The sequence below is a fragment of the Eubalaena glacialis genome, chromosome 7 (genome assembly GCF_028564815.1).
Source record: "Eubalaena glacialis isolate mEubGla1 chromosome 7, mEubGla1.1.hap2.+ XY, whole genome shotgun sequence".
Lineage (NCBI taxonomy): Eukaryota > Metazoa > Chordata > Mammalia > Artiodactyla > Balaenidae > Eubalaena > Eubalaena glacialis.
Genome location: NC_083722.1, coordinates 103,769,500 through 103,788,398, shown reverse-complemented (window position 1 = coordinate 103,788,398; position 18,899 = coordinate 103,769,500). Strand labels below are relative to the sequence as shown.

General features: G+C 40.6%; 1 protein-coding gene across 2 annotated transcripts in view; it reads right to left on the bottom strand.

Moving 5' to 3' along the window:
- The window catches only part of GRM7 (glutamate metabotropic receptor 7), an 805,916-nt gene that overhangs the window by 263,988 nt on the left and 523,029 nt on the right, over nucleotides 1-18,899 (bottom strand). For both annotated transcript variants that reach the window (XM_061195559.1, XM_061195560.1), the window contains exon 5: nucleotides 10,574-10,714. In XM_061195559.1, the coding sequence (XP_061051542.1) occupies nucleotides 10,574-10,714 (141 nt within the window). The remainder of the gene's footprint in view (nucleotides 1-10,573; nucleotides 10,715-18,899) is intronic.

The window sequence follows — 18,899 nt, the reverse complement described above, 5'->3', positions numbered from 1 at the left end:
TGTCTGTATAAGCCATAAGATGCGACAGAGAGATAATTTTTATGGACTGCCATAGGCAAGCACATTCAGATTCTCAAAACCTTCTTTTGAGTTTAAAGAATGGGTTTGGGAGCAAAGACCTTGGGGATACTACTAACCACATAGGGATATAGCACATCAGGGATAAAATTGTACAAAAGTTGGGACATGAGGTGCTCAGCAAGTCCAAGCTCCTATAATGCTTGGGCACAGTCTACATTATGGTGCTGAAATTCCATAAGCTTGGAGCCTCATTCCATTCATAGCATAAAGATGAATAACGCTTGCCTACAAACTTTTTGATACCTTAGTACATTGCTATGCAATGTGTGCCCCAGTGAAAATCTCTGGTATGTATTTACGTGCTTATTCAAATCCCTGGCTTTACTTTCCTCTTAGAATTTGGTATATATCCTGATTTTCCGTAGGACTGACATAAGGCAATAGGATCTTCATGAAACACTGCCCTGCCCTGTAACTGCTTTCAGCCCAGAAGAGCAGATAATTGCCATTGCTGAGCTACTACTGTGTGCTAGTATCATTTTAGATCCTCTTTTTTTTTTAAACACCTTTATTGGAGTATAATTGCTTTACAATGGTGTGTTACTTTCTGCTGTATAACAAAGTGAATCAGCTAGACATATACATATATCCCCATATCCCCTCCCTCTTGCGTCTCCCTCCCACCCTCCCTATCCCACCCCTCTAGGTGGACATAAAGCACCATTGAGCTGATCTCCCTGTGCTATCCGGCTGCTTCCCACTAGCTATCTATTTTACATTTGGTAGTGTATATATGTCAATGCCACTCTCTCACTTCATCCCAGCTTACCCTTCCCCCTCCCCGTGTCCTCAAGTCCATTCTCTACATCTGCATCTTTATTCCTGTCCTGCCCCTAGGTTCTTCAGAACCAATTTTTTTTTTTTTAGATTCCATATATATGTGTTAGCATACAGTATTTGTTTTTCTCTTTCTGACATACTTCACTCTGTATAACAGTCTCTAGGTCCATCCACCTCACTACAAATAACTCAATTTCGTTTCTTTTCATGGCTGAGTAATATTCCATTGTATATATGTGTCACGTCTTCTTTACCCATTCAGATGTCGATGGACACTTAGGTTGCTTCCATGTCCTGGCTATTGTAAATAGAGCGGCAATGAACATTGTGGTACACAACTCTTTTTGAATTATGGTTTTCTCAGGGTATATGCCCAGTAGTGGGATTGCTGGGTCATATGGTAGTTTTTTCTTTAGTTTTCTAAGGAACCTCCATACTGTTCTCCATAGTGGCTGTATCAATTTATATTCCCACCAACAGTGCAAGAGGGTTCCCTGTCTCCACACCTGCTCCAGCATTTATTGTTTGTAGATGTTTTGATGATGGCCATTCTGACCAGTGTGAGGTGATACCTCATTGTGGTTTTGATTTGCATTTCTCTAATGATTAGTGATGTTCAGCATTCTTTCATATGTTTGTTGGCAATCTGTATATCTTCTTTGGAGAAATGTCTATTTAGGTCTTCTGCCCATTTTTGGATTGGGTTGTTTGTTTTTTTGATATTGACCTGCATGAGCTGCTTACAAATTTTGGAGATTAATCCTTTGTCAGTTGCTTCGTTTGCAAATAATTTCTCCCATTCTGAGGGATGTCTTTTGGTCTTGTTTATGGTTTCCTTTGCTGTGTAAAAGCTTTTAAGTTTCATTAGGTCCCATTTGTTTATTTTTGTTATTTCCATTTCTCTAGGAGGTGGGTCAAAAAGGATCTTGCTGTGATTTATGTCATAGAGTGTTCTGCCTATGCTTTCCTCTAAGAGTTTTATAGTGTCTGGCCTTACATTTAGGTCTTTAACCCATTTTGAATTTATTTTTGTGTATGGTGTCAGGGAGTGTGCTAATTTCATTCTTTTAAATGCAGCTGTCCAGTTATCCCAGCACCACTTATTGAAGAGGCTGTCTTTTCTCCATTGTATATTCTTGCCTCCTTTGTCAAAGACAAGGTGACCATAGGTGCGTGGGTTTCTCTCTGGGCTTTCTATCCTGTTCCATTGATCTATATTTCTGTTTTTGTGCCAGTACCATCCTGTCTTGATTACAGTACTTTGCAGTATAGTCTGAAGTCAGGGAGCCTGATTCCTCCAGCTCTGTTTTTCTTTCTCAAGATTGCTTTGGCTATTTGGGGTCTTTTGTATTTCCGTACAAATTGTGAAATTTTTTTCTTCTAGTTCTGTGAAAAATGCCATTGGTAGTTTGATAGGGATTGCATCGCATCTGTAGATTGCTTTGGGTAGTATAGTCATTTTCACAATGTTGATTCTTCCATTCCAAGAACATGGTTTATCTCTCCATCTGTTCGTATCACCTTTAATTTCTTTCATCAGTGTCTTACAGTTTTCTGCATACAGGTCTTTTGTCTCCTTAGGTAGGTTTATTCCTAGGTATTTTATTCTTTTTGTTGCAATGGTAAATGGGAGTGTTTCCTTAATTTCTCTTTCAGATTTTTCATCATTAGTGTATAGGAATGCAAGAGATTTCTGTGCATTAGTTTTGTATCCTGCTACTTTACCAAATTCATTGTTTAGTTCTAGTAGTTTTCTGGTAGCATCTTTAAGATTCTCTATGTATAGTATCATGTCATCTGCAAACAGTGACAGTTTTACTTCTTTTCCAATTTGTATTTCTTTTTCGTCTCAGATTGCTGGGGCTAAAACTTCCAGGACTATGTTGAATACTAGTGGTGAGAGTGGGCAACCTTGTCTTGTTCCTGATCTTAGTGGAAATGGTTTCAGTTTTTCACCACTGAGGACAATGTTGGCTGTGGCTTTGTCATATATGGCCTTTACTATGCTGTGGTAAGTTCCTTCTATGCCTACTTTCTGGAGGGTTTTTATCATAAATGGGTGCTGAATTTTGTCGAAAACTTTTTCTGCATCTATTGAGATGATCATATGGTTTTTCTCCTTCAATTTGTTAATATGGTGTATCATATTGATTGATTTGCGTATATTGAAGAATTCTTGCATTCCTGGGGTAAACCCTACTTGATCATGGTGTATGATCCTTTTAATGTACTACTGGATCCTGTTTGCTAGTAGTTTGTTGAGGATTTTTACATCTGTATTCATCAGTGATATTGGTCTGTAGTTTTCTTTTTCTGTGACATCTTTGTCTGGTTTTGGTATCAGGGTGATGGTGGCCTCGTAGAATGAGTTTGGGAGTGTTCCTCCCTCTGCTATATTTTGGAAGAGTTTGAGAAGGATGGGTGTTAGCCCTTCTCTAAATGTTTGATAGAATTTGCCTGTGAAGCCATCTGGTCCTGGGCTTTTGTTTGTTGGAAGATTTTTAATCACAGTTTCAATTTCAGTGCTTGTGATTGGTCTCTTTATATTTTCTATTTCTTCCTGGTTCAGTCTCAGAAGGTTGTGCTTTTCTAAGAATTGCCCATTTCTGCCAGGTTGTCCATTTTATTGGCATATAGTTGCTTGTAGTAATCTCTCATGATCCTTTGTATTTCTGCAGTGTCAGTTGTTACTTCTCCTCTTTCATTTCTAATTCTATCGAGTTGAGTCTTCTCCCTTTTTTTCTTGATGAGTCTGGCTAATGGTTTATCAGCTTTGTTTATCTTCTGAAAGAACCAGCTTTTAGTTTTATTGATTTTTGCTATCGTTTCCTTCATTTCTTTTTCATTTATTTCTGATCTGATCTTTATGATTTCTTTCCTTCTGATAACTTTGGGGTTTTTTTGTTCTTCTTTTTCTAATTGCTTTAGGTGTAAGGTTAGGTTGTTTATTTGAGCTGTTTCTTGTTTCTTAAGGTAGTATTGTATTGCTATAAACTTCCCTCTTAGAACTGCTTTTGCTGCATCCCATAGGTTGTGGGTCATCATGTTTTTATTGTCATTTGTTTCTAGGTATTTTTTGATTTCCTCTTTGATATCTTCAGTGATCTCTTGGTTATTTAGTATCATATTGTTTAGCCTCCATGTGTTTGTAATTTTTACAGATTTTTTTCGTGTAATTGATATCTAGTCTCATAGTGTTGTGGTTGGAAAAGATACTTGATACAATTTCAATTTTCTTAAATTTACCAAGGCTTGATTTGTGACCCAAGATATGATCTATCCTGGAGAATGCTCCATGAGCGTTTGAGAGGAAACTGTATTCTGTTGTTTTTGGATGGAATGTCCTTTAAATATCAATTAAGTCCATGCTGTTTAATGTGTCATTTAAAGCTTGTGTTTCCTTACTTATTTTCATTTTGTTGATCTGTCCATTGGTGAAAGTGGGGTGTTAAAGTCCCCTACTATGATTGTGTTACTGTCAATTTCCCCTTTTATGGCTGTTAACATTTGCCTTATGTATTGAGGTGCTCCTACGTTGGGTGCATAAATATTTACAATTTTAATATCCTCTTCTTGGATTGATCCCTTGATCATTAGGTAGTGTCCTTTTTTGTCTCTTGTAATAGTCTTTATTTTAAATTCTATTTTGTCTGACATGAGAATTGCTACTCCAGCTTCCTTCTGATTTCCATTTGCATGGAATATCTTTTTCCATCCCCTCACTTTCAGTCTGTATGTGTCCCTAGGTCTGAAGTGGGTCTCTTGTAGACAGCATATAAAGAGGTGTTGTTTTTGTATCCATTCAGCCAGTCTGTCTTTTGGTGGGAGCATTTAATCCATTTACATTTAAGGTAATTATCGATATGTATGTTCCTATTCCCATTTTCTTAAATGTTTTGGGTTTGTTATTGAACGTCTTTTCCTTCTCTTCTGTTTCCTGCCTAGAGAAGTTCTTTTAGTATTCTTTGAAAATCTGGTTTAGTGGTGCTGAATTCTCTTAGCTTCTGCTTGTCTATAAAGGTCGAATCTGAATGAGATCCTTGCTGGGTAGAGTTATCTTAGTTGTAGGTTTTTCCCTTTCATCACTTTAAATATGTCCTGCCACTCCCTTTTGGCTTACAGAGTTTCTGCTGAAAGCTCAGCTGTTAACCTTATGGGGATTCCCTTGTATGTTATTTGTTGTTTTTCCCTTGCTGCTTTCAATATTTTTTCTTTGTATTTAATTTTTGATAGTTTGATTAATATGTTTCTTGGCGTGTTTCTCCTTGGATTTATCCTGTATGGGACTCTCTGTGCTTCCTGGAATTGATTTACTATTTCCTTTCCTATATTAGGGAAGTTTTCAACTATAGTCTCTTCAAATATTTTCTCGGTCCCTTTCTTTTTCTCTTCTTCTTCTGGGACCCCTATAATTTGAATGTTGGTGTGTTTAATGTTGTCCCAGAGGTCTCTGAGACTGTCCTCAATTCTTTTCATTCTTTTTTCTTTATTCTGCTCTGAGGTAGTTATTTCCACTATTTTATCTTCCAGGTCACCTACCGTTTTTCTGCCTCAGTTATTCTGCTATTGATTCCTTCCAGAGAATTTTTAATTTCATTTATTGTGTTGTTCATCATTGTTTGTTTGCTCCTTAGTTCGTCTAAGTCCTTGTTAAACGTTTCTTGTATTTTCTCCACTCTATTTCCATGATTTTGGATCATCTTTACTATCATTACTCTGAATTCTTTTTCAAGTAGACTGCCTACTTCCTCCTCATTTGCTTGGTCTGGTGGGTTTTTACCTTGCTTCTTCATCTGCTGAGTATTTCTCTGTCTTCTCATTTTGCTTAACTTACTGTGTTTGGGGTCTCCTTTTTACAGGCTGCAGGTTCATACTTCCCGTTGTTTTTGGTGTCTGACCCCAGCGGCTAAGGTTGGTTCAGTGGGTTGTGTAGGCTTCCTGGTCGAGGAGACTGGTGCCTGTTTTCTGGTGGATGAGTCTGGATCTTGTCTTTCTGGTGGGCAGGACCACGTCTGGTGGTGTGTTTTGGGGTGTCTGTGACTTTATTATGATTTTAGGCAGCCTCTCTGCTAATGGGTGGTGTTGTGTTCCTGTCTTGCTAGTTGTTTGGCATGGGGTGTCCAGTACTGTAGCTTGCTGTTCGTTGAGTGGAACCAGGTCTTAGTGTTGAGATAGAGATCTCTGGGAGAGCTTTTGCCGTTTGCTATTACATGGAGCTGGGAGGTCTCCGGTGGACCAATGTCCTGAACTCGGCTCTCCCACCTCAGATGCTCAGGCCTGACACCTGGCTGGAGCACCAATACCCTGTCAGCCACACAGCTGCTAGTCTCCTGCAGAGACTAGGGGTGGCGGCTGTGGCTCACGGTGGGGACAAGGACACTGGCAGAAGAAGTTCTGGAAAGTACTCCTTGGTGTGAGCCCTCCCAGAGTCCGCCCTTAGGCCCACCAAAGAGCCTCTAGATCCTCTTCTTGAGGGCTCTCATTTAATTCCCACAACAACTTTGGATGCAATTAAACTTTTATTATTCCCATTTCAAAGATGAGGAAAGGCTTTGAGAGGTTAAATACTGTTTTCCAGTCTCTCACAGGGATATTCAGAGATAGCCCTGGAACACAATGCTAGTCCTCTTTCATGCCAAAACCTCTGGTTTCGCACACACTTTGGCAGAGTATTTTCCTGACACCAAGATGGCCTCAATCTCTTTTGCAGAGACATAACTTCACCTATTTATTTTCCTTCTACTCTTGACTTTGGTAACTCCACAAAAACTTATTATTCCCAAAGAGATCATATGCTAAACTGGTCTCTGTGTCAGCAATCTACTGGCAAGTGTTAAGGGTGAACACACTTACCCAGTGGGGTGGGGAGGGTGGGGGAGCATAAATTCAACCTGAAAGAAAAATCACGTCTGATTTTTCTTCCCATAAGCAACAAATAATCTACGATGAGCTATCTAAAAATGCTTACTTTAATGTGTGTGTAGTTACCACTATCTCCATGAGAAAATGTAGCTCTACCATGAAGCAGCGTGAATGGCATTAGTACCTTTCAGATAGAGTTTGTGTTTTCTGTGAAAACTTACACCACGAATAAACTTGCTCAACTACGTGACTCCTTGGAGGATGGCAGCCAAGATAACCCATGAGCAGGATGGGTCCCTGGCGAGTCTTAATTTATATCAATGACAATTTATATAAAACACCAGGGAAAGTAGGATGAAGAATGTCTAGCTCTCAAGGTTGAGAGACCTTGGAATTGGGTATCAAGGAAAGTTGGGATGTTCTTAAAATACTGAAGTACGTGGTAGCTTTCCTTGTTTGAAGGAGACTTTAAATGCATATGGATAATTCATAGGAATAAGGATTCCATGGTTGTTCAGGTAAGAATCCATGCACATGTAGCCCAATGTTAAACTATAAAACATATGCAGTTTATTTCATGTTTAATAATAATTTTTGTTCGACAATAGTTCTTTCTTTCATGACTTTTTTACCATCTTGGGTTTGTAGAACTCACTGTTTTCCCCTGACGCCAGGAATTTGCTCTCTCCAAATAGTTATGGGTCCCACAACTCATCTTCAAAACTTGTCTGACCAGATGATTGATTCAATGATCTTGATCTCGAATCTTGAATGATCCAAGACTACTTGAAGCTAACGTATAGTAAGTAGCTCATGATGGCTGAAGAGGCTATATATCCCAGAAAAAAAAATGTCTGCATTTTAGTTTGTGTCCAAATCCTAGGAATGAATATTTTAAGACTTTCTTGTTCTTTAGCAGAGACCAGTCACACAGAGAGATCCGTGAAGTGGGCTGTTTTCTGCAGCCCTGAGATCAAAACATCTACTAACTGCACTCTCTGCGATGCCAGACTCCACGATCGGCAATGCCAGACTACTCAGCCTACCTCCTCATCTGGTTGCTTCTTTCCAATGTGCCCATTCCTTTAGTGTTTCAAAATCTGGGTACCAAGCTTTCCCTTACATCACCCACACTCTTAAGCCTATCAACGGCTTTCTTCTCTCATCCATTCTTCTGTTTCATTAAAACAACTTCTCACTGCAAGTATTCTCATTAATACTGTTTAATATGTCATTTCTCTCCATTTTTTCTTTCCCTGTGGTCTAGCAAATCTCATTATGTCTTTTCTCCCGTTTTTCCACTTCCAAGTTGAGGTATACCTAAAATGTCAAGATTTTTAAAATAGTATTTTGGGAATACTTCCAAAGCAAATACAAGTTTAGTTGAATTTGGAAAAGAGAAAGTACGGAAAGAATAACAAACACAGACCACCCACGTTCTTATATCCAATAACAGGAAGAACAAAAGACACAACGATAGTAGTAATATCGGCCTCCACTCAGTATGGCACCTCTTACCACAAGGGAAGTGGTAAGTAAGGAAAGGAAGAGGGGCCACAGCTAATTTACCAAGTGTGATCATAGGTTTTTCACGTGGAGGAAGCATGATATGAAAACATAAACACTTCTGTTTCCATTTTTTGAAGGTAGTGGTTTGGATAATGAGCTTATATGTTTTTATAAACCTAAATTCTTGATAATCAGCACTAAAATGTGACTACAGGTAAAACAGCCTGGTTAAAGTATATACAAAGACTGCAGATGAGCCTTAGACGGAACGATCCTAATGGCCATCAGACAATTCATTCAACCTTTCAGACTCTACAGAACATCAAATGTCAGAAAGAGCCAAAAAACTGTCATCAATCACTGAGGTACTTCTAGTACGTTTGGACGTCCCCGTCATATAGACAAATTATCCAGATGTCAAGCTAATTTTTCGATTTCTACTTGAAAGCTTTGTGTCACCTAGGTCTAGTCAACATTGAATTAATTTTCCCCCAACATTATAAGGATCCTATTATTGAAAACACTGTTGTTATACACTACGGGCTAGAGAATGTGGTTAATCTGATATTCTAGTTAACTGAGTTATGCATCCAACTGTGCATCATATTGATTTTGTATCATTATTGTTACTCATGTCTCTGTTTATATCTTATCTCTCCTTTTTCACAAAAAAAAAACTCCTTGAGGAAAAGGCCTAAACTTCAGCATCCTTGCACCATTCGTGGTGTTTTAGTACCATGCTCTACATGCATTATTCTTCATTAATAGATGTTTACTGAATGGGTGAATCTACAGTATCTGAATGGTCAATATTCGAAGACCTACATTGCAAAGAAAAACTACACATGAGTGTATACAATATGAATGTCTCTTTCTTGATCATACTAAAGACATTTTAGGGTTTGTGGTAACTCAAGGTCATCGTTACGAATGTTGAAGGCTACTGAAGTATAAAATTGGGGAATGCTAATTAATAGAGGGCTAGGTGATGGTAGAACACATCACACCCTTGTGTAAGACCTCCCAGAATTTCCAGTGTCCACAGGATAAAGACCAAAATCCACATACATCCCAGCATGGCTTATTCCTTGTCCGTATCTCTATACTTGCAGCCTCGGCTCACACATTCATCCTATTCACTGTACTTCATGTTTTTCTGCTTTTCACATCCTAAGACGTACCATCATTTTTCCTGCTTCGAGCCCTGTGCCATGCTCTTCCTCCATCAGAAATTCTCCAATCTGTTCTTCCCCATCCCTAACCAGCCAATGTCTACTCATCTTTTGAGAGAGCTTCTGCCTTTAATATGAGTAAAATTCCTTGATTATATGCCATTGCCTCACTCAGAACATTTATTGCAATTTATAATTATGTATTCATAGCAAGGTCACTGGAATAATGTTGATTTTCTCTCACTACACTCTAAGCAGCGTGAAAGCAGTGTCATTACCTGGTTTGCTCACCATCAGATCAGCAGTACCTAGCACAGTGCTTAGCAGAAAGGAGTCGCTCAATATATATTTGTGAATCAATCAATGAATAAACATGTGATTTTGCCTTCTGATTACTGCATATATATGTGTGTGTGTATGCACACACACCCCTACACCTACACCCACACAGGCTTTTTCCACAAGATGTTACAGAAAAGCCAGAACGAACTTTTTGGCCAACCCACTATATATATGTGTGTATATATATGCATATCATATATATATATACACATATACATATATATATATACACACACATACATACATGGCAAACACGCTCGTGTTTTTTATTAGGAATATTTATGCAAGGTTACATACGAGGCTTAGTGAGTATCTTAAAGCATATTTTAAATAGCAGGCGACATTAATTTGGACATTATGAAAATACATTGGAATTCTCATTACTCTAACCCCAAGTACTTTCTTTCCTTAATCAAATATATTGTTTTCACATTTTTTGTCATTTCTCTGCTGATAGTTAAATCTGATGCTGGTATGGAATTTGTGAGAGATTTTGGTCTGTGTGAAAATGACTTTATACTCCTGGCTACAACATGAACTAATATTTATCAGCGAGAGCATTCAAGGCAACATGACCTCTTTTGCATTCAGAGAATCAATGAAAATGTCAATTACTGCTAGACGGACAGGCAGAGAAGAATACATTCTTGTCTGTACTGCTCTGGTCCCTCAAGACTTATGCTCCTGTTCCATTTTCTAAACAATCTAGTAAAATTCGATTTACTTTTTCAATTTGTCTCCAGCCAAGCTTCCTTCTGTCAGTTCTGCAGACATTACAATGCTGGCCACGTAGAGTAACAGGAGAAGAACAATGAGACTGAAATTACCTGTGCATTTGCGATCTGTGTCTTCTTTCTTTGACCCACTAATTGTCAACTTGCAGTTGAAGTTTTCCTCCCAGTATTCGGCAAACCATACGTTTCTTCTGTTGTTTTCAAGTGTGCGGGATGTAAAATAGGCATCAAACCCTAAACAGAGTTAAATGAAAAGGTTATTGCTTGCGGGGCACTGCTGGGACATTTGGAAATAAAAATACCAATGATGGTTTTTCTTTGTTTTAGTAGACTGGATGCTTGCTCTTTTGTGTCAATCAAAAAAAAAAAAAAAAAAAAAGTGAGGAAAAAAATACTAATGCTAACTCCTATGGCTAAATCCCTAGTTCAGTCTGTCAGGCAGATGTGTGGCCTACAAATGACCTTTCACAATGAAATCTGCATTAGAGACCTTAGCAGTGACCCAGTGATCACAGCATCCCTTGTATCTCTAGTGAGTAGACTAGGTCTGCATCATCACCAAGATAATAAATGATCATTTCAGTGCTTACTATGGACCAGACTCTCTGCTTTACGTAGATTCTTTCATTCATCTCAACAGCCTATGTGGTAGTTGCTATCATTTCCATTTTGCCAATGAAAAAAGAGAATCTTAGAAGACATAATAAAGTGCCCAAGGTCAACCATTATGCCATATTCTGCATCCCTAAGCATATGAGTTACTGACCTGTGATTATCATTCTAAGAACCCTCTTGCATTTAGTAAGGACCCATTATGGAACTGACTTTCCAGTCAAAATGGAAGTTTTTGAAGAGGCCATAGGTAAACTGACCCCAACATAACTGTAATGTTGTTTCTAAAGAGTGTTAGATGAGCAGACTCAAGAGAACAAGTCCCCAGGAAATCTCTAGCTACCTCTTTAGCATGGTGCAGCTTTAAATGGGCCAGTGGTCCTGTGAGAATCAGATTAGATTCAGTATCACAAGGGCTGGCCTTGAATCCCAGCTCCACTAATCTTGCTAAGTCAGGGAAACATGAGCAAGTACATGCTGGAACTTTCTTATCTTCCTTTCATTTACCTGTAAGATGATACCACTTGTTTTCCTTATGGCACCTTGTTTGTGGCGGTGGGAAGACTTTGGAAACTTACGGAGTTTAAGGTCAAGAACCATAGGAGAAGATGGACTTACGTTCACGTTATGTAAATTACTCAGTTACTCTTATTTAAGGCCACAAGAAAAAAACAGCTCTCAACTCTAAACTTCACAAGAGGAGCACGTCAGTTTAATTTTATTCACCACTACATTCATGGCCCAACATATAGTAACCCTACTGTAAGTGGAAAACTTGAAATAAGTAAATGAGACAAAGAGGAAAAAAAAAAGAAAGAAAAAAGAAACCTATACAGGAGATTATATTTTAGAGAAAATAAAAAGAATAGTCTACATCTTTTAGTTATTTTCTAGGGTGTTGTGAGAACATGATTCTTGACCCGGTATCCAGGAAACTGTCCTTTTATACGCGCTGCCTTCGCTGACTTGAGAGTAATGGAGCTGTAGCATCTGACTCACTCTGATATCAACACTGATCGATCCCTCTGTCTGGCTGGAAGTCCCCTCCCACCTCACTGTTTTCCCATAACCCTGCCTCCAGATGACCGTTCAGTAAAAGAACAATTACTAAATAAAGGGGACTCTTTGGGGGAAAGACAGAGTCCCCCAGAGTTTCCAGGAATACTACATGTATGCGCTTGGTCATCTACATACATACACACACGCACAATGGTAACTAGTTAACTTTCACTTTTGTCTCCATCTATTCCCCCGCCAAACCCCCGCAAGGGGGAAAAATAAAAAAAGGCAACAGTGGTAGACAGTGACACTGATGGCCCCTGATGGACCATGCTTCCTGGGCTTCACCCCCTTGTGTGGTCCCCTCTTACGCAGCCTGCCTCTTTGTTCATGGGACATTGGCAGGTGCGATGCAAGCGCAGGCTGGAAAACCCTTTACTCACTGTGCCTTGTCCTTGTGAGACTCCCCTTGGAATCCAGCTACCACGCTCTAACACGAGTGGCTGGGGTACGTGACATCATGTGGAGAGAGAAGAGCCCAGCCAGACCCCAGCGCTCTCAGTAGAGCCTTTGTGGACTTTGCAGCCGTCCAGCTGACTGCAGTAGAACCACTCAGCTGGGACCAGCCCCAATTGCAGAACTGTGGCGATTCATCTTTTAAACCACTAACACTTGAGGTGGTTTTTCCTGCAGCCACAGACAACTGCAACACTGCTGCATTAGCACGGCACCCTAAGCCCCTCTTTGTGAGACACCCGCACAACACACTCTTAAGGAAGAAGCAGCCTCCAGAGAACACAAATAGAAATAAACTCTTTGGCCGCATGCCACAGCTCTGAAGCTCAAACCAGACTCAGAATAGGATCTACTAAAACGGCTCAAATTGTAGCACTGATACATATATTCCCCAGCTCAGAAGAAAACAGCTTTACAGGAAACGTCATCACTTCAAAACACCTCTCTCTTCAGCCTGTGTCTGCTGGAAATGCAAAAACATGCTGGTGAAGGAAGGACTAGGGTGCAGTTAGCTAGCACGGTGGCAGGCAAGAGAAGGCAGCAGGCACCTCGCTCTGTTCTGAGGGAGAACCAGCAGATTTCTGCAAAGCCTGCACCATAACAGGAGGCGGACGAGCAAGAGGCTTTCCTGGTCCGAACCTCCGTCCTTTCACTCACACATCCAGTTCACTCCCAGCTTCCTTCTCCTGCTTCGCCTCCTCACAGCAGGGACTCACTTGTAGGCTGAATTCAGCTTTCACTCCCCCAAGGAACCAGCGACCAACTTTCCTGGGCATCTCCTAAGGGGTGGAGGTTTGGGGTGGGACCAGAGAGGCTGCCTTTTTAACAAGCCCCAGGTGCTGTGCATGCAGCTCCTGCTTTGAGAAGCCGGGCTTCTCCAATCCTGGGTTTTTAACGAGATCCAGGTGATGCTCCTGTTGCCCACATTGTGAGAAGCAAATCCTGCGCTTCTGAAGCTGGGCTTTAAGCCGTTCCAGCCCAATTTGTTAAATGTCAGCCTTGTCACCTTCTCAGCCTCGAATCTTTGCCCTGGTTCAGATGACAGGGTCTTCGCTTTGCTTCTGCAGTTGAGACTTTTGCTTAGTACCGTGTTCAGGATGGCAGGAGCCCTCCCTTGCATCCTGTGGCCTGCAGATGGCTGGGGGGAGGTGGAGGGCACTGTGTGACCTGCGGGTGAGTTTTCCTGGCGTGTTCACTCCATTGCTTCTCAAGGCTCCTTTGCAGCCTCAAAGGCTGTGTTCCTCAACTTTGCCTCCTGTTATCACTCTGGGCTCCCCAGCCCAGGAATTTCCATCCTGGTGCAACGTTTTAGTGCTTCTAAGAAGGTAACCTTAAATAGCCTATGTCTTTGAAATGGAGCAGGACACTGTGGTCCTTCCCCCTTCATGTTCTCGGCCTGCCTTTGGTCTGTACAAAAACTTTAGCCAAAGCATAAGTTTAATCAGAGAAGTGAGAAAATGCAGAAGCAAAGGAAAGCAGTCAGACAGGAGAAAATAATATTAGTTTAGTCATTAAGCAAAGTCAAGGACCTTTAGTTCCTCCTCAAGGGCTGTAGATAACATTCTGAGCCATATCCTTTGAGCTGTCTTATAGATGCTGAAACCACCATCATGTGGAAGAAGTTAATTACATGATGACCAGACTGTAGCCAGGCCATAAGCTGCCACCATTCCAAGAACTGGCCTCAAAGAAGTGGGAACAAATTGACCCTGGAACTAAAGATTAACTGTACTCAAAACAATCAAGATGACGCGGATCAGACCATGGCATGACCAATTTCAAGATGCCTGTCAGAGCTGACTGTGCTGTTTCTGCACGTAGCCCCCTCCCTCCAGCTGTGACCCCTGAAACTCCCCTTTAAAAGCTCTTGCCCACTGACTGTCAGTGCGGGGATCGGCCTTTGGACACGAGTCCGCCCTCTCTCCCTGGTTGCTGGCCTCTGGAGTAAAGCCAACTTTCCTGTTCACCAGCCTTGCCTCTTTATTGGCTTTTGAGCAGAGAGTAGCAGACCCCACTTTTGGTAACATCTTCACTACCTCTTCTGAAGGCCCATGGCCTTGAGGGGTAACTCAGAGCCCTTAGCCAGGTACCAACATAGCATACATTGGCTTTTGGGTGGTTTCCTAGAGATGTGAACTGCCAACCCATAGGAGACCTGCACTTTTTCTGGCAGTAGAAAAACCATATAGTGTAGTGGTGAACTATACATCGATGTCACAATGGTGGGTTTGAACTGTATGAACTTGAGCACATTATTCAGTTCAAGGTTCCTCATCTGTAAAATGGGGTTAATAGTAATACCTACCTCATCGGTTTGTTACAAGGATTAAACACACTATTATGTGTAAAGCACTCAGCACTGTGCCTGATATAGTAAAATATGAACTGTTGGTTCTTCAATAAACATACTCATACATTAAGTATTTACTGAGCACCCGCCCTGTGACAGGCGCTATTCTCTGCACTCACAAACCTTGGGATTAAAACCTATCTGTCCCTTATGGGATTTAGGGCCAGCCTGGTGGGGAAGATAGACTTGAAAAAGTATCATTTAAATAAATATAAAATTACAACTGTGATAGCTTCCATGCAGGAAGGGTACAGGGATAGAACCGTGTTAGGGAATCAGAGAGGGCTTCCTGGAGGGAGAAGATACAGAGATGAAAAAAGGGAAACATAGGGAGTGGGGATGAGCAGAGATTGGACATTTGTTCAGATGGAATAGCTATGCCTTAGGAATACTGAAGTCATTCTCACATTTCAAAGTATCCCAGGACAACTGGCCTCAAAATCAACACATATACATGGACCATCTTCTATGTATATGCTATCTAGTATCGCTACTAAAACCCTAATAGACTAATGGCATAAACGTTTATCCAATGAATGAATAAATATATCAATAAGTTAGTCTCCCAAGTAGTCGTTACAAATCCTGATGTCAGACAGATTTACATTTGGTTACATAAAAAGTTGTACCAATAGTTATAAATAGAAAAATAACAAGCATTATATATATATATTTTTCATTAAGTGTCACATAAACCCTAGGAAGTAGGTAAGTAGGTACTAAAGTTATTCACACTTTAGAGGTAGAAACTAAGGCTCAGGGAGGATTCTGGGCTCAAGTCTGGCTAATTCCAGACCCTGGTGTTTGCTCCCATGTAGAGCAGTGATTCACACAGTTGGGTGGGTATCAAAATCATCTGGAGAGCTGATAACACAGAGGTCAGGCCCACTGAAGGTCAGATCTGGGTCTTTTTGTTTTTTCCCAAGTTCATTACAGTTTCTATAGCCTCACAATTTTACCTTTTTTTTTTTTTTTTTTTAAGGACGAGGCTATTTAATACCAGATGTACAGTCACCAAGGTGCAACAGAGAGTTAGGGATTGAAGCAGAATTTACAATAACTCTAATAATATATGCATGTATGGGTGTGTGTCTGTGTGTTTCACAGTGAATTAATATTTTCTTCTCATTTCTGTGACAGCTCTGAAGAAAAGTGATCTGGACACACATCCCTTTATTATTAGTTAAATAACCTGAGTTTTAAAAGACTAGGGTTTCAGTTCATAGAAAACAGAATAAGAATTACCTTAAGGGAGAAAATCATTCTTTTATGTGGAGCTGATGAAATTCTTAGTATTAAATTGTTCCTTTTGTTGGACAGATGATTTTAATTTCAGAAATTAATCTCCAGGGGATTCTAAAGCAAATATCCCATGTTGAACAATATTCCTATCATCTTGGAAGTAAACTGAGATCAGCAAAGAAATGATGAGCAGGGTTTTAGCTAGTATTATAAAACGACATTTATCTGGTTCTTTGTTCTTTTAACTGGGGTGTTGCCTTTAAACTCCTCCTGAAATTTGTGGTCAAGACAAGAGTGTGCAAATCAATAGACACATAATTCATCCCGAGCGGTATGTTTGGGAGGTGACCTTTCCAACTGAGAAGGAAGAAGGCTCTCCCAGGTGCGTAGTATGAAAGGAAAACTATCAGTGTCAAGAGCCCTGCTCGGCTACGGTGAACGGAGACTGACAGATACTAATGGAGCTTCACGAGGCATAAGAGAGTGACCAGTGGCCCTGACTGCTGCCTTATCCACGCAAGTCATGCACTGCAGGCTAGAATATCCCCGTCAGCCTACACGGCAGGGAGGACCCAAAGCTTCCTATGCACTCGCCTGTAAAGGAGAGGCTCTTAGCTCTACCTGGTCCGCCTCTGACTCCGGAAGGATGTGGTCATGATTCAGAAACACAGCTCCTGGCACATCATAGGGAAGCGATACTAATAGAATAGATGAATGAATCGATGAATAAAAAGAAGAGGCGAAAACACAGACAGGGACAGAGAGAGAGGGAAAGAGCGAGAAGGGGGGAGGGGGAAAAGGAGGGGGGAAAGAGAAGGAAGTAGAAGAGAGGAGAAGAGACAAGAGGATGGAGGGGTGGGGAGGGAAGATGGAGACACTGATGAGGAAAAGCAGCCGGGAACTCACGTTCCCTCCTGCTGAGAGGGTCAATCAGAACCATACATTTTGAAAATAAGCATTTGCTTTATTCCCTTTTCTATTTTTAGAACTCATGGTAGTGGGTTAAATTGTGGCCCCCAGAAGATACGTCCATTTCCCAACCTCCTGAACTTGTGAATATGACCTTACTGGGAAAATATTTGGATACAGTCTATCAAGAAGTTATATTGCAAATGTAGTTAAGGCTCTCAAGATGAGGTCATCCTGGATTATCTGTGTTGGCCCTAAAGCCAATGACAAGGATACTTAAAAAAGACACACAGAGGAGGGACCCACAGGGAGAGGGGGCTGTGGAGAAGGCCGTGTGGAGATGGAAGCAGAGACTGAAGTGATGCAGCCACAAGCTAAGGGAATCCTGGAGCCACCTGAAGCTGGAAAAGCCAAGGAAGGATCCTCTCCCAGAGCCTTCAGAGGAATCACGGTCCTGTCCACACCTTCATTTCAGACATCTAGCCTCCAGAACTGTAAGAGAATAAAGTTCTGTTGTTTTAAGCCACTAAGTTTGTGGTCACTTGTTATCGCAGCTCCAGGAAACAAATACAACCATGACAAGTCAAAAATCCCATGTTAGTATCCTTTCCCCTAGCTTTTCTCCCATCTGAATGACATCATTTGATTCCCAGATGTGACACACTGATGGCTTATGGAATATATTTAACCTACAGACTTGTCCTCTCTATTTTGCCCCAGAGTATTTTAAAAGCTAATCAGAGAATCAGAAGATTTATTTTCTAAGTCCAGATTTCTGGCTTCCCTTTAACGATAGACAGTCTGGAAACACAGACCCCATTCCCACGTGGCAGCCGTCAGCAGGTGCTGGAGAACATGTGTTCCTTCAAGTGGCCTGAGCTCTCCCTCTCACAGCACCCTTCCCCCACCACTACCACCTCTGACAGTTTCCACCTGAACCTCTTTTCTAGTTGGTAAGATGTGTGTGCTTGTCCTGGCAGACACCAAGCTTTCCACCACCAAGAAATGCACCTCTCTTTAACACACCTTGGCTGCAACTCCAGTGATATACAAACTCCCCTGAAATAAGAGAGATTATCTCAGGCCACTAAGAATATATCTTTGAAAAAGCTACTATAAAGGAAGGAAAGTTGGAAAAGTGGCGGCATATAAAACTGAGAGAAATCATCTATTTTTGTATACACAAACAAAATCACTTCTAAGATGTGTAGAAGAGACTACCACCACTAAAATAGCTACAAAAAAATACCTATCCAAGGACAAGTGTATCTTTCCATTTAATTAGGTTGACTTTTGTCTTTCATTAGAATTTTAAAATTCCCCTTTTGTCCATTCCCTTGAAGCTAATTTGTAAGTTTTCTGTGATCTTAATAGAAAATATTAACATTTTCTTTTTCTAGAGTTAGACAAGCTGCCTTTACCATTCATATGGAGAAAATATAAAAACCAAGAGAACTCTGAAAAAGAAGAGCAACTGCATGTGAGTGTTTGGGGATGTTGATGAAGGGAGGTGAAGAAGAGGAAGACAAATCCTACCACGTATGACATTGTGACGATAGATTATAAATCTCTAGGCATAAAAAGAATAAATTTGGCACAAGACCAAGGAGATCAATAGACCATTGGAATAAAACAGAAAGTCCAGAAATAGACCCAACTGCACATGAAAATTTCATAGAACAGTGAATAAAGCAAGCAATTAAGATCACCAGGGACACACTGCCCTTTTAATAAAAATCGAATAAACACCAACCTGTTGGATAATTTGTTAGTTTACAAACCTAGGAGTTC